General features: G+C 44.5%; 1 protein-coding gene across 1 annotated transcript in view; it reads right to left on the minus strand.

Moving 5' to 3' along the window:
- The window catches only part of LRRC6 (leucine rich repeat containing 6), a 57,770-nt gene that overhangs the window by 40,481 nt on the left and 479 nt on the right, over positions 1–16,810 (minus strand). Inside the window, exon 2 of the mRNA XM_019547387.1 lies at positions 4,373–4,544. Coding sequence (XP_019402932.1) covers positions 4,373–4,544 — 172 coding nt within the window. The remainder of the gene's footprint in view (positions 1–4,372; positions 4,545–16,810) is intronic.

Genomic DNA, 16,810 nt, shown 5'->3' on the forward strand with positions numbered 1-16,810 from the left:
TTCGACCTCGTCATCCCTTGGGGCGCTCTGGTGAACAAACGTTCCCCCAGATCCTGGTGGTCACTCCTGATAAACTTATAGGTGGCCATCAGATCACCCCTGAGTCTGCGCTTTTCCAGGCTAAAGAGTCCCATGGCTCTCAGCCTGAAATGGAAACCAAAGGGGGAATTAGAAGTACGGCATTCCTTTGTCCAGACCATTGACAGCTTGGATGCACATCATGCTGGCAGGTTGTTTTTTGTATACAGCACAAAATTTTAGTGCTATATCTAAGAATATTCGGTCTTTGATTCCAAATTGTCCCATTTAGATGTGTGACAACTGGTAGCAGCCCCCTACAGCCTTTATTTGCAGTGAGGCACTGTGTAATCCTTGTAAGTTCTTTATATTACTTAACCTATCCTTTTCAAACCAAAGACTACTGCATTTCACTAAGCATAGTATTTGTAGGAGAGATGCTCTCTGAAAGGAGCTTACAGAAGAGAACAGAATCAGAGAGTGTTTTTGTATATTAATCCTGGGAAGAAGTTTGCTGGACAGGAAGGCTATTAAATCAGTATAACACAAAGGGCACAAGAGAAGATGTTCAGTTGCTTCTTTTGAGACACAAAATGGACATAGTAAATATTATGTTCAAGAATTATCCTTGATAGATTTTTGCAATATGGGAGAAATGGGTAAGTGAAGAAAAAAAAACTGTTACTCTGTGTGTGTGTGTGTGTGTGTGTGTTAGGAGTGTGCAAAGCAGGCAGTATCTGAAATGGATTTGGATTTGGCCCGACTTGGGGGACAGTGATTCGATTAATTGATTCAGATCACTGTCCCAATTTGATTGAGCTAAATCTGAACCTGAAGATTCGATTCTGATTCAGGGAATCAGTGATTCAGCCATAGACACAGCTTTATATGTTTTTTCTACATGCCTCAAGGTACTGGGCACAGCTCGTGAATGCTGAGATGGTGGGGCTGATGGAGTGTCCCAGGAGAATGCGAGGGTTTCCACTGCTGAGCATGGGAGGAACCCCTCACCATGCTCCCCCAGCTTGGCAATCAGCCACAAAGGGACCCCAAGTGTCCACCCAGACCCAGGAGGCACCAGTTGCTGAGCCAGGGTTAGGGGGTGCCCCCTGTGCTCCCGTGGGATGCTCCATTCACTCTGCCATTTCAGTGTTCACGAGCCATACCTGGTACCTCGAGTTATGTAGAAAAAACACATAAAGCTGTGTCTATGGCTGAATTGTTAAATTTCTCCAAATTGAATCTCCTGATGGGGTCTCCCGATTCAATTCAGATTTGGAGATTCGGCCACTGAGTCAGGCCGAATCTCCTCCGACTCAAATCAGCAACCAAATCAAATCACATAGCGTGTGTGTGTGTGTGCGTGTGCGCATGCGTACACACACACATGTACATGTATATTTTATGAGACACTAAGACAAATATTCAGTGGTGAAATTCTGGTGATAAAACCAGTTAAACCAGAAAAGATTAACTCAATAAATCTAGCAGTTTTATTACTTATGGGTTGCTTATTCTGTGGGTTAAATGCAAAACAGTATAAAACTGTCAGTCAAGGAAAAATGCATTCTAAAAACCCTTCTTCCCATGCTGAACATCCCAGAAATGAGGACTTTCACTGCCACAAGATACTTTAACAGTCTGGGACCCAGAACATAACATTCTTTTCCCACCACAAAACAACTGCAACAGGGAAATCATCCAAATGGGTCTTCACTGTATAACAATGTCTAGAAATCTTTGTTTGCAGAAAACAACTAAAAGTAGTAATACCAGAAAAGAAGAGAGGGAAAGAGGAAAAAGAAGAGAACTTCATCAATTCCAGAAAGAAGAAAGGAAAAAAATTGCAGGCCAAGACAAGATGTATGAAATATATACTAAAAATCTGCAACATGATAAAGGACCACAACTTACAGTAAATACTGTATCCAGTAAAGTCACAAAAATCAGTCTGATAATGTCTGAAATTATGAAGGCTGAGCCATTTAGTTGCCATGCATCTCCCTTGATGAGGCAGTAAGTCTCACAGGACCCTAGGAAGATGCCATTTTGTTGTCATCCCAGATGCTATCCCTCCAGGGTGAAAACAGTTTCCCAGCTAGCTTTCTGAATGGCTTTCTTGAGCCTGCCAGTCTGAGCTGCACCTTCTCTCTTGCAGGTAGTCTGATAACTGACAGGAGTCTCTGCATCTCCTGTGGATGTGCACAGCTGGGAGCTATCCCCAGACTGTCAGCATTTGAGCCAGTGGTATCTTATGGCTGTTTCCATACATGTGTTGAAAAGAAGAGAACCAGAACTAATAGCTACAGCACTTAGGAGTTTACCAGCTACATTATTCAAGCCTGCTGGATTTTCATAAATACTTCTGACAATTTTGCATAGAAAAGGGAGATTGTAAATAGTATGGTATTTGGCAAGCTGTCAGGCTAGGAACATAGACTTACTGAGAACTGACCAGATTATCATATATTTTAGGTGTTGGGTAGACTGCTTATTTTGATCAGTAGTCATGTGGCGTTGCATCTCTCAAGTGATATGCACGTGCTCTGCCTGGTAGTCAGCTGCACTATGGTGGCAGCTATTCCTGGAAGTCTCATGCATTTCTAGCTCTGAGTTGTTTAGATGAATTAAGGAATAAATCTGCATCTTATTAAAAATGAGATCACTGCAGTGAGCTGCTGTGAACGGAAGGATTAATTGAAGGATTATTCCACAGTAACCTTCCAGAGACATGAGGGCTATCAGAAGAACGAGATAAATCCTTACAGGTGTGGGGGACAGCAACAGAGAAGGTGAAAATATCACCACAACCACCCCTGCTGTGGCCCTCCTGGATGGGCTGAAGCAGAGGTGTTCAAGCCCTGGCCAGTGGCCAGATCCAGCCCTCAGCACCATGTCATCTGGCTTGTCCGGCTCCCCATGGATCTATGGGGAGCCCTGCAGGCCATGGCTTTGTGCACTAGATTAGGCATACAGGATGGCACAGGGCCTGATCTCAGCACACGAGGGCCAGTGTGGGGCCCCCAGGTATGTGGGGTGCCTAGGGCCTGATCCTAGGCAAGGAGAAGCTCATCTGGCCCCACAGATGGGTCCCATGCCATTCATTTGTCCATGGGCTCAGGGCCAAAACTGTAGGCATCACTGGGCTGAAGCAGTATAAAAGAGCACCCACTCTGCTACTTTCCCCAGCGTGAGCCTACAGAAGACACCCCTAAGTCTGCCTTCCTAAGACTCCCTGGCACCAGAGGCACCCAGGTTGAAGCTGAGGGTGGTAAGTCTGGTGTAGCGCCACCGCACAGAGCACAGTCACCTTTGGGGCAACCTGGGAAAGTACCCAGGCTTACACTGGAAACCTCTCCCGCCACTAGAGCAGCTCTGGACAGGGGAGTGTACAAGTGTTAAAGGCACCTTACACCTCCCTCACAGCCCCCTCTTCCCCTGCCTGTGAGATCAGCAAATCATTTATTCACCCAAAAACTTTCCTTTTTAAAATGAGGGGCAAAGGTAATTTACATGGCATCAATATCACCACTCAGCCGCTTGCTTTTGGTGCTTCTCCTTCCCTCCTCCGTCATCACTGTACAGTCTAGGCTTTTCCAGATAAGAACTTTACCTTATATTTATCTATGATGTGTCTGGGCAAACATCTGATGCTATATCATCATACAACTTCTCTGTATATCCAGGTTCTCTGTATACCTAGGCCTTGTGAAGTTTTATGTCTTGTAGGATAGGCAAAATTTTGCCACCTATCATCAAAGGGCTATATTTATATAGAAGAACATGACAGTTTCTCCCCAATATAAAGTGAGGATTTCTTTTGAGAATTAATTGAAATAACATTTTTTTCATCTATATATACTAACAGTAAACTCTCTGGGAAGCTGTAAGTGCCAGCATATTACAGGGTCCCTTGCTAGAGAAGAAGCACCTAGGGGAGTTAAGGACTCATAATAGTTATTTTTAAGTGTATGCTTTAAGTAGAGGACTTCTAGGGACCGGTGTATAGAGGCCAGTTCTCTAATACCACAATTCAGAGTGGGTAACAAACCCGCTTTCTCTTTGCAAGAAAGGTAAAAATGCAAGATAACTTTGATCTATAGCATTTAACTACATAAATAGCTTTTTAATATTAGGGCTGAAACCCGTAACATTCTGAGCCCATATCAACTGCTGAATTCAACACAGACAGAAGATGCTCAGAGGGCATGATCAAGCCCAAAGTCATTTAGCCACTCCTCCTCTTTCCTGCTGTTCTTTTTACCTTAAACTCAAAACCTAATAGCCATTTTCTGACCTCACAATCACACCTGTAACTCAGTTTAAATATAAAACAGAATGAAAATAAAAACACTTACCAATTTTTGGAATTAAATTATTTTGAAGATAGAGGATTTTTAAGTCTCTGCACCATTTATCAAGGTATTCTATTTTCTCTATTTCCTGTTGATGCAAGGTGATTTCTTCCAGCGAAAAAATTTCACAGTTGTTATGTTCTGCACGTCGTCGAACAAGATCTTCAGTGACTGCAAGAAAATTTCCTCCAGGTAGTTAGTTTTCATTACTCTACTTGTGATCTACTCAAGGAGTTAATTAAATCCCTTCTTCCACCTTAATAAAGAGACATTCAGTACAAGTGCCAACAGGAGTACCGACTGCTACAAAATTTGTAAAAGATGACCCCTCGGTATGTCCCACCATAATACCTAGCATTTTGAGAAACAAATTGACCTTACCTTCAAAACAAAAGAAAAAAATAACACTAAAAGTGGTCAAATATGACCCTGGCATTAGTAGGCACAATTTCTGTTGCCTTCAGTGTGCCAGATTGTGGGCCAATTTGTGCAGTTGTGTAAGGCAGTAGGCAAATTCTTTATGCCCTCTTACGTTCTTGCTACCTACTCAGATCACAAGTAGCAGGATGATAAAAGGAGGCTGCTTCTGTGAGGACATTATGTCATTTTCCACCACCAGCTGAGGAATGGGCAGGACTGGTGTGGGCATGGCCCTTGGCTCCACTGCCAATCAATGTGTTGTCTAGCAAAGTTGTGCCACGGCGCTGGGGTTAGTATGCCATGCTGGGGATGGGAAGCAAGGGGGAATCAGGAGCGAGACTCTTAAGCAGCGCAGTAACATATTTCTTCTTGCTTTGGGTAATACCATCACTGGTCCCCATTACTACTGCTTATGTTTGGGCTAAATTTGATCCAAGGTATTTCTTAAATTTGATCCAAGGCATTACCAGTTCATTAACTGGAGTACAAGTGATCCAATGCAGGACCAGGATTCTGAACATCCACATTATGATATTGTAGGCCTGGCAAGCCCTGCTTGGCCAGGGTATTGGTGCAAGCACATGTCACTGAGTTGAGCAAGTTTTGGGTTCCCAGGCAGGGTTGGTGTTTTGCAACACTGCGTCTCTAAATATGGAATGGCATTTTTGGCTAGCAGCATGTAGTATAAAAAAAGTTGTATAGCTGCAAGAGATCGGCTCACTCAAGACTCTGCTGAGCAACTTTGACCCTTGTGACTCCCCAAGAAGGCAGCAACACCTGGCCAGCTGACCCCACCTCCCTCGACTCCAAGACTATGTGAGCTTTATAATTATTATTGTAAATAAGTTAGTGCTTAAGTGTATCCCGATAAAGCTTTCAATGTATGACTGGAATAGTCTCACTGATCAATAATCTCATTTTCCATCCCAGCTAAAATTTAAAGTAACAATACCTTTGCCAGGCAATCTTCCAGTCAATAAAAGGGGTCCAATGTTACTGACCTAAACCCTGTCATGAAAGTGTGTGTTTTTTTTTCATGGCTACAGATCATACTACCTCATCTCCAGCCCACTGTAACAAGTAAGTTTCAAATGCATAAGCTTTTCTTTTATAATTTTTCAGTTCCCTGCTATACAGCTTGGCTGGAGAAGTACGTGTTTATAGTGCCCCTTCTGCACATGCAGGTAATGATGCAATGGGATCTAATGCATGATCCACACAGTCGCCATGTGTGCATGGCAGGAGGCATGACTAAGATGGCACATTTGATCCACCACACCTTATTGCTCGTGCAAGGGGAACCCCTGCACCAGCAAGAAGCAAGCAAGCTCCATGGCTGGTTGAGGGGGCTTCCAGCTGCAGGGTACCCCACAGTCCCCCAGAGCTGGGGTACTATGCAAGCTGCATTCTCCCAGGGTTGGGGGCGTATAAAACCCCTGGGCCTGGGGCAAAACAGCTGCTACGATCTCCCAGCCCTGAAAGTTTCACTTACCCCCATGGTTGGTTATAGTACACCCATGCAACTTGGAGCCCCATCAGCTGGTGGTGCTCCCAGCCACAGCAGAGACCCTGCTACACTTGCATGTTAAACCTCAGTAGCAACCAGCTATAAAGTTAATACACATTTTCAAGGTCTAACTTTATAGCTGTTCGGAGCTTTTTATAGAGTGATATCTACTTTGCACGTGTAGTTGATCTTAAGGTAACTGTGCGAAAAAAATCAGAATGGGTGTTTTTATGATTGCTAGCTCTTAAAAAGTTTCTCATACCTTGCAAAAGCACTCCACGGACAAATGAAGTAAAAGGTAAATAGGGAAAGAAAACAGCCCTGCAGTATAATTAAATAATTTTCTTTCCAGGAATTTTTACCTCTCAGAGTTTTGCTCAAATTGCCCATTTTTATTATTGCTGCTGAGCTGAAGCACTATTCACAAGGGCTGGACTGTTACAGTTTGGTACTCATGTTGCATCAGTGCCTCAGGAAGTCATTTGAGACAATACAGCTCCTATACTTAGAGCCCTTTGAGAAGAGAAGGAAATAGGTTGCTTTAGTCTTATTATTTACAGATGAACAGGGCTGAATAGCCCTTACTGAAGGAGACTTTAATCCTGATCTGTGGGCTTCCATCTGGCATACGGATGAAGAGGTTTATAAAGGCAATCTGCAGAGATGAGCACAGCGATTCCATTAACTGTAGAATGATATGCTGAATGCCCCTGATAGCTGGCTTACCCCAGGCAATAAGGGTATGCATTACAATTATTACTTTACACTTGCCACTTTATATCACTTGGATACTTAACACAGGTGGCTCCATCCTGCCCTGGACAGATGGCACTCCTCCATTTTCCATACTGGTGATACTGTGCTCACAAAGGAATCCTACTGAGGCTTGATGCCAGTGTGTGGGAAAATGGTAAAATAGATCTGTCCTCCCAGTACAAACAGGTCAGTGTAAGCAAGCATGACAGCACTAGTATAATGCATCCTGGTAGGGCAAATGGATGCAGGCTTAAAAACCATTATGCTGAATACCTTTCTTAAGCAAATTTCCGAGTACTATATGATGAACAACTTCCTTATAACAGAGGCTGGACAGGCATCTGTCTGGGCTGGTTTAGGAATAACACGTCCTGCATTCGTACAGGAGGTTGGAATCTTGAGGTCCCTTCCAACCTTATGATTCAATGGATATTTTATGTTATTTTCAGATCCCTGTAACAAGAAATGTGTAGGACATACCTACATTGTCAGGGGGAGAGAGGGGGCTGCTAAGGTGCAGTAGTGCACACCCACTTCTCCACAAAAGGATGCAACTTAGCCATCCTTAGTGCAGCGCTCTGTGCATATGTAAAGGTCTGTCCCACCTATGCTCTCTGGCACATGCCCAGCACAACATTAAGGGTGATTACATTAGGCCCTTTCACTGTGTAAGGCAGATGGAAAAAGTGTGCCATGCTTCACAGCAGCACTCTCTAGAACAGTTCTTTTGTGCCTCCTGGGTGTATTCAAATAGTGAGGCAAAACTGCCGGCTTTCATTTTTGAGCAGGTTTATGAAGCAGAAGAAATGATTCCCTATAGGAGCCGTAGGAGCACTTGAGAGACACGTCTGGAGAGCTGCTGCAGGGAATTGAACACTCAACACTTTGCAGCCTGTCTAGTGCTTTCGAGAGGAAAAGGGAAAGATTGGTTTCCTGAGCTGAGATGCCTGCAAGGAAAAAAACCAAAAAACCCCCCCACAATTCTAACAGGAAAGAAGAGAGGAGCTTGTAAACCAGCAGACAGGGATGAAATAGCTTTATTTTTCATCAATACTGTTATATTAGAGAATTTTCTCTCTGGAATATCAGACATACTCAAAAATAACTGGCCACAGGGACAGAGCTACTATAAACTTAATGAGGGTTTTTCTTTCATTCGCATGGTTAGAGGCATATGTGAATCCTTGATTTTCTGGCTCGCTATCAAACCCCCAGGATCTACATTGCAATGGAGTTTGACAAGTTCATTAACAGAATTATATTTGAAGTGGTTGCCTGTGAGACCTGGGGTCTGGACTTAGTGACCTCAAAGGTCCTTTCCAGTTCTACGTCTTCTGTCCCTGTAAACAGGAAATCAAATTTGGTACTGGTTTTCAGTTCTTGAATAACTCTGGAGACAACACTTCTTCCAGAACCAGAAGACCTTATTCTTATTTACTATAACCCATTGGGTTTATCATGAGTTGAAAACTACCCAAGTCAGGTTTTTAGAAGGATATCAGCAGAGGTATAGTCATAAAAATACAAGACTGGAAAGTACCTCCCGACTCACTGGGGTTTTCTAGACAAGTGTTCACATGTGGTAGCCATTGTCGCAGACCCATCTATGGTGCCACACACCGCACACACAGGCGTTCCCCATGCTGCTAATTTGCAGCATGGGTGTGGGGAGTGAAGGCGTAGGAGTTTGACACCAGGAATCCTGATGTCAAAAAAAATCCATGCTAGAAAAAAAGAAGGGTGGTGCACGTGGCAGCAGCATGAGCCACCCAAAACCGGAGCCTGGCTGGCCGAAGCCACAATCCAGCTGCTGGCCAGGCTCTCTACTGCCAGATCGCAGCTGCTGGAGCCCTGGGAGGCCCCCAGGAAAGACTGTTGTGGCCAGCCCACAGTCCCCTACCCCACCTGGGGCAATGTGCCGTGTGCCACAGTGCACATGACGGGCACTCCCTGAAGACGAGAAGCAGCAGCACGACTATGTGCCGCCGCTATTTGTCCCTGGGGAAACGCATGCGCGCACTCATCCGGACACATCCACTGAGCGTATTTCTTTGCCAGAGGCAACTATACCGCATCATCCTTTTCATAAACTGGCTAGGCTCCGTCTGAATATGATGTTTGCCCCCCGAATCCTTCTTGAAAGGTTGTTCCACAACCTTGCTGCTCTCAAGGTTGCAAACCTTCTAATTTCTTATTTAAAATGATTCATGGCCAGATTTTATCCATTTGGCTGTGAGCCAACATTATCCTTTAATATAAACTGCACTTTTCTCTCTTTGGTGTTTACCCCTCTGAGGCCAGATACATCCTTTCTCAGCTGAACAAGTCAAATTTCTAATGTCCTCCTGTAAGACAGACCTCTCCAGTCCCATGATCAAACCTTTCTACACTTGTTCCAGTTTAAATTAATCTTTCTTGAAATAAGGTTTCCAGCACTGTAGACATATACAACAGTCCAATGGCATTAACATTTCCCGGTCTCCACTGGAAATACCTCAACTGATTTGATCCTAAGATCAATCACAATTCCCTTTTTCATCACTGAGTCAGACTGATGACTCATAATCATTCTGTAATCAACAGGTAACCTCCCTAGGTCTTCCTCCTCTTTCATAAAGGCACCAGGTATTACTGAATTTAAATTAATGTCTGTTTTTAAAACCATCCAGTTCTTCCTGCATATCATCCTGGTCCTCTTCTTTACTGAAGTTTGTGTCATCAGCACATTTCATTAATAAATTCCTACTTTTGTGCCAAGGACATGAATGAAAATATTAAATAAAACCAGTGCCAAAGCTCATCCTTAAGGAACTCTACCAGTAACTTCCTTCCCATCTGATGCTTTTCCTTTTAGCAAAATATAGCATTTCCCTATTAGATGTTCCAGATTCATCTTACATTTCTTCTGCCAATAATAGTAATTTCTCCATGTGCTTCACAGAAATTCAGATTATGAACTTCAGATATATGATTTCTACCACCTTATCTTTACCTAGAAAAATCAGTTAAATCAGTTACTTTACCAAAGAAAGTTAGTTGGATAGTCAAGCTTCTGGCAAAACTATAACACCCTTTATCCCATTTTTCCTTTCCCCCTATGCCTTTAATTATTTTCCTTCCATTTTTTTTTCTGAAGCCTTGCATCCCATTAAGGACCCTGTAATTTCTCAGCTCACTCTTCCTCCACTCCCCTTCTAATCTAGGTGCTACATTTATTATTCTTCAGCCATAAAATTACCATCCCTGACTCAATAATTCTTTAAAAAATGGTTCCTACTGGGCTTGCAATTTCACGTGCCAGTTCTTTCAGAATTATGGGGTAGAGATTACCTAGCTCATCTGATTGAAGTGCATGAGACCCTTTGGGCATTTTTACACGTGCCCCAGGGGTAGAGGTGGAATGCTTTAATTACAGCAGCTCAGAAAGCCGCTCTAATTAAGGTACTTGCAGCGTCTTGTGTATCAGTGTCCCCATGCTTCAGGGGTGCTTTAACTCAAGCTTGTTCAATGAGCTTGAATTAAAGCACCCCCACTGCCATTCTGAAGTGCGGGGCGGGGACACCGTTACATGAGATGCAAAGGCTGCCTGGAGCATGCTCCAAGCAGACTGCTCCAATGTGCTGTAATTAAAGCGCATCAGAGCAGCCTCCTGGCACATCTACAAACCCCCCTTGATATTAGCTTCCACACCAGTGACCGTTCCCATTTCCAGGACCTCTCCCCTTTTACACATGAATAAGCTAAAGAAGAGAGGAAAGATTCAAACTGGGAATGATGAGTCTGAAAATAATTACCTTGATTCTGCGCTGCCTCACACCTTGTGTATTTACTACTTATTTAGTAGTATTTATGCTACCTTTACACAAGTGAAAATGACTGCACAAAGTTCAAGGCATGAAAAAACCAGGTCCCTTGGCTTCTGGTTCTTCTCAGAGAGACTGACTATATTAAAAAATAACCTGAGCTCAAAGAGAAACCTATGTTAAAAGGTAGTTCAGTAGCCACCCAAAAGGAGACAATATTAAATCTATGAAAATGCAAGAACGTCAGTAAAGCTGGTGATCAGACAGACAAAAGAAAGATGCTTTTTCCCACAACCTTAATAATGCCAGGGAGATTGGAACCTTATTGGTAGTTAGCAAGAAAGAGTACTGTTCTGAAATGGCAAAGATCTATTGAAGATAGTGAATAATAACATCAATAGTTGGCAAAGGGGAACAAATAAATGATCCTAAAAGGTATTAGAGGGGGTGTTCTAGGAATTTTTTCACTCTGATTTGGCACTGCACTGAGAAAGTAGCAAGAACTAGGAGATATTGGCCTTCACATAGATGCCGAGATGATGAGAAGGCTGGATAGCAGTAGTATTTCTTACACAACGTGCACGTCTACACATGTGTTACCGTGCAGTGGTTACTGCGCATTTAGTTAGTACCTGTAATAACAGGTACCAACTAAATGAACAGTAACCAGCACTATTGTTCAGTAGGGCCAGCGCATGCTTTTTAGGTGATGCTACTGCACAGTAGACTATGTAGAATTAATCTACTGCACTCAAAGCATCTTGTGTAAATGCACCATTTAAGACTGAAACTTATATCACACCTTGGCCATGTCTACACGAGACACTGACTGCACAGTCATTTAATACTTGTATGAACAAGGACTAAATGACTGTGCAGTGTGATAAAGTGGGTACTAGCTGCAGCTAGCCCCCCACCTGCCTCTGGGCATGCTGCCCACTGGTCTCATCTGCCACGTCTTGCTGGAATAATAATATGCTGTTAAATAAGATGGGAGGCTGCTCATTACTGCACCCCCATATTTAGAGGTGTCCACAGCTCCGTACCTCCCCTACACCACAGCCCAAGCCTTGCAGATGGCATCCAGATGTTACAGTGCCCCCGGCCTACAGCCAGAGCATGCTTAGACCATGCCGTCAGGCCTCAGTCACACACACAGTCATACCACCCACTTCTCACTCAGGCCTCACTCTCACAGGGTCTCTCTCTCACATCGACAATTTATGGTGCCTTGCTCCCTCTTGGAGAGGGCACCCTTTGGCCATAGGCTTAGCTAGTCCATTCCTTGAGTGGCAGTCGTACCGTCTGTTGGGCCTCTCCTACGACCCTCACTGGGGTAGTGGCCAGCCAATTTACCGGGGTAGTGGCCGACTGGGTCTAAGTACACTCAGGCCCCTTTCAGGGTAACACTCAGGGTCTGTATGTGTACTAGACCCTCAGCCCTCTAGTTCTTCTCCCCCTTTACTCGGAGCTCCACAATGTCTCCCTTACTCGGGGTCTTGGGGATTCCCTCCTCAGGTGGGCTCAGGTGGCCGTAGCCGTGCCTGGCTGCCTTTACCTCCATTGTTACCTGACCCATTCAAAGGTGGGAGCTGGGGTTAAGGCACCCTGACCCACCAATCACTGGGGTAATAACTGGCCTGACATTTCCTAGGGGCTCCTGCACCACTGAGAGCCCCACCAGGCCACCCACTCCCAGCAGGGTGCAGTTTTAGGTCATGCCCAGGACCAGGAGCCTCCGGACCATCCCCTACAGCTCCTCCCCTACCTCCAAGTGATACCAGTGGCCTTGCAGCCAGGCGATGTTGTTGCCTGGCCTTTCAGCAGCAAAATGCCCTGTTTATATGGGCAGCCCTGAATCCAAAATGGCTGCCCTAATCAGGCATCTGCCAGCTGCTGGGTTCAGGCCCTTGAAGTGGCAGGCACAAACCGTGCCCTGCCACATGCAGTAACTTTAGTTACTGCGCAGTCATACCAATGAACCCAAGTTACTGTGCAGTAGCGCTGACGAACGGCTTTTTTGTGGCACTGGCTATGCAGCAGTCCTGACACTACTGCGCAGTAGCGTCACACCACGGGTTCTGCCATGCGACACTACTGAGCAGTAATCTCAGGCTACCGCACAGTGTTTTGTGTAGACGCGGCCCTTCAGAAGATGCAGCTATTCTGCTGCAGAAAGCAATGCCTTCCCAAAACATGCATCTGCCAGCTTCACAGAGAGAGAAAGTGTTGTTTTCCAAACCACTGGTTCTGTGCAGCAAGGGAGGGACAGCCCAACAGCACTGGAGATATACAAGAGCAGAAGGAAAAAAAATCATAAAGCAAGGGAAAATAGTGAAATCTGGAATCCCCCGTAGCCCTGTTCTTAATTTAACTCTATATTGCAATTGCACTGCCACTTCAAGCATAGCATTTACCTCTGAAAACTGGTTCATAACAACTGGTAGTTCCAGTGTCACTTTTAAGGCCAAATGAGATAGGAATTATTCTTTTTACTAAATAATGAACAGTTGGCTCTGCCTAATTTTATTTACCATTTTGCATTACAATATGGTTCTAAATATTTGTTGTTTATGAAGAAAGGACATATAGAAGTCAGTGCCATGCCTTTAGGCCACGTTTTCCCTTAAGTTTTCCATTAGTACAGTGCACTCCATTTAAGTGCATTGCCTTGACACCGGAAAAATAATTATTCATTTTTCCCAAAACAGCATAAACAATCCTCATTAGCTACAGGAACAACCCCTTCTCCTAAGCTTTTCCCACCCTACCTTGTTTCTTAAACTAAAAAAAACCAGAGGATCATTTTAATATGGGGCTGACTGTCCCAAGTTTTAACTTGCATCAAAACAGACCAGAACAATTCCTGAGTTTAAATGGGAATTACCTCAAATGATCTGGACTGTTCAGGAGTAAAGTGCTATTTTGGATACTTCACAGATACTTAAAGATGGACAAGGAGCATGTAGGATCCTGGATGAAATTATTTGTCCACAGTGTTTATGAAAGCATGCAGCCATGAAAGTAACAGATCTAATCAGGTCAAGGCTGCTTTACAAGCCTTGAAAGTGACAGCGGCTTGTCATGCCGCTAAACAGAGCACAAGTGTGTTAAAATTAGACAACAGAAAATGAAGAGTTTCTGTGCCCTTCAGAGCCTGTTGCAACATAAGCAATAGGCAAAAACTGCATTGTGTGATGCAGTTAACCAAAGTTTGCACTTCTGACACACACAGAAATGAAGGACCTTGCCTATATCCTCATGGACATGTTGGTTTGATTTTTTAAACTGAAGCATTTTGTTGAGAATCCTAAGTAAAACCAATCCACGGCAGACCTGCTCCTCTGAGGGCAGTGGGCTGTGCTGCTGGCAAGAAGGATTCAGAGTCATTAGGCGCAGACAGAAGTGAAGGTCCCAGGTCTAACTCATGATGCTTCACAGAAAGCACCCTGAGTTAAACTAATCTTTCTGACCCAAATGTAGCTCTTGGGTCAAAAACGTGGGAGATCAAGCTCCAATTTGGAGCCAATCCAGGGAGAGAGGATCTCTGCAGCCTCTTCCCCTTGCTCTGCCTCCTCTCCCAGCTTCCGTTCTGTCTCAGGATGGGAGAGAGAGAAGGCAGAGGAGAGAGGTCTGTTCTAGGGTTTTCCCAGCCATGCTAGAATGGAGGGAAAGGTTGACTGGAGCCCCAGCTTCCAGCACCCGCTGGGCAAACCCCAGAAGGAGCTGCCTACACTCCCTTTTCCCCCCCCATTCTGAAAACAGCACTGGGAGCAGGGCTGGGCTGTGTCAGCCAAGCCTTGCTCTTGGCACACACAGACACAAGTTACTGAAGGCACACCACTATGCGATGAGGGTTCAGATTGTCGCAGGATCAGGCCCTCTTAAAGTGCTCCGCATCCATGAACTTGTGTTTGGTCATGGCTGCAGAGTGCTTTCAGGGGCCAGATCGGAGAAAACAGTCACTTCTGTCTACACCTACTGAAGCCAAAAACCAGATGACTGGCTTAATCCAGGGCTGATAAAGCTGAGATTTGACTCACATCAAAGCAGGCACAGGATAGTCATTTATACACAAGACTAAAATGGCTGTTAACTCAAGTTATCCACGATTATTCTGAGGCAACATGTTAATCCAGATACTGCACAGACACTTAAGGTGGGATACAGGGCTTGCCTGTCTCTACCATTTGGAGTTCACCAAGAAACAAGATGCTCAAATCTGACTCAAACTGGTCATGGGAATTAAACAGGAGGTACAGATGGCATGGTCCATCACTACATATAACACAACACATTTTTCTCAAAGGTAAAAACAACAGTCATGCTTTTTTGGCCAGTAGGTTGGATGTGCAGTGCCTGGTCTATCTGCAGGCCAGATCAGGCTGGTGGTCCCAATCCAGCACTGGGGTGGTTGCAGCTGGACTCCATCCAGCCATGCAGAGGGAGTAGAGGGGCCATCCTGGCCCAAACCCAGCCCTGACGGGGGAGTGGGGGCTTGACTCAGCTCCAAACTGGCCCTTTTGGGGCAAGGAAGTGGAGGGAGCTTGACCCAGCCCCATGCAGGGGAGCAGGGTGGCCCAGCCCTGATCCAGCCACAGGGGAGGGGAGGAGGGAGTGTGGCCTGGACCCTATCCAGCTGGAGGGAAGGTGGGGGGTGAGAGGAGGCATCCCAGCTGCATGGAGCTTGGTGTTGGGAGCTGGGGAATTGGCAGCAGGCAAGGGTGGAGCTACTAACTGCCACAGCTCCCTTGCGGCCACATTTCCTCATCCTTGGGGAGCCCCACGGGCCAGATTCCATGGCTCTGCAGGCCAGAGGTTGAGCACCCCTGAGCTAGAAGCTCGTTAATATGCTAGGGCCCTAGGGCTACGTTATTCAGTTTCAGGTTGACGAAAACCAAAAATATAACTTCACTGGAAAGAGCATTCATTTGGTATACCTGACTTTATGCATTAAAAACCCCACACACGAGGCACAAAGACTCTCTCAGACCTCCTCATTATCAGGATTCAACCCAGATCTCTTGCAGAGGTGTAAACAAAAACCTAGCTGCCTGGAGTGCTGTGCCAGTGCACCCAAGTGGGAACAAGTTGAAGCTGGACCCATCGGAAATGGCAACCTGCCACCAAAGAGCCCATGAGCGGTGTCTAAGAAACACCTGGCACCTAGCTGAACTGCACAATTCATTAAGAAAGACCCAGGGCCCTGCTACACCTTCAAATTACAGCTGCCTACAAACTACAATATAACACAATACAATATAATAATAATACTATAATGACATCATACAATGACACAATATAATATAATGGCATAATACAATCACATAACCATATAATATAATGATATACAGGCAGTCCTCAACCTACAGTGTTTTGAGTTACAACGTTTCACACTTTCAACGTTTATAAATTGACACCCTGTTTCAACTTTATGATGTCAGTTTTGACTTTACAACACTTGAGCCGATGCAACACCACACCAGTGAACAAGCTGGAGAACACCTGGCCAAACTTCCTTGGACGTTTTCTTTAAAAAAGCAGACAAGACTCCAGAAAAACCTGCAACCAAGACTGCTGAGAAGGCTTCAGCCAATAACCTTTCAAAAAGTCCAGCAAAATCACCTCAAAGAAGTCCTTCCAAATCAATATGATTGGTATTTACAATATAAATACATCAATGTAGCAATATTACTCATCTATAATTGATCGGATACAAAATTGTGGGGTATTTTTTATGAAAATAAGGTGTCAGGCCTTGGTTCAGAAACCAACCCCTCATTTATAACATTGTTTTTTGTGAGAAAATTGGTTCTGAGTTACAACATTTTGACTGAAGAAGTGGTTTTCAGGAACCAATTGTGTCATAAGTCCGAGGACTGCCTGTACTATAAAGACATAATATAATATAATATAATTTAATACCATGATAGGATATGAAATATGATACG

The sequence above is a fragment of the Crocodylus porosus genome, unplaced genomic scaffold (assembly GCF_001723895.1).
Source record: "Crocodylus porosus isolate Cpor-Errol unplaced genomic scaffold, CroPor_comp1, whole genome shotgun sequence".
Taxonomy (NCBI): domain Eukaryota; kingdom Metazoa; phylum Chordata; order Crocodylia; family Crocodylidae; genus Crocodylus; species Crocodylus porosus.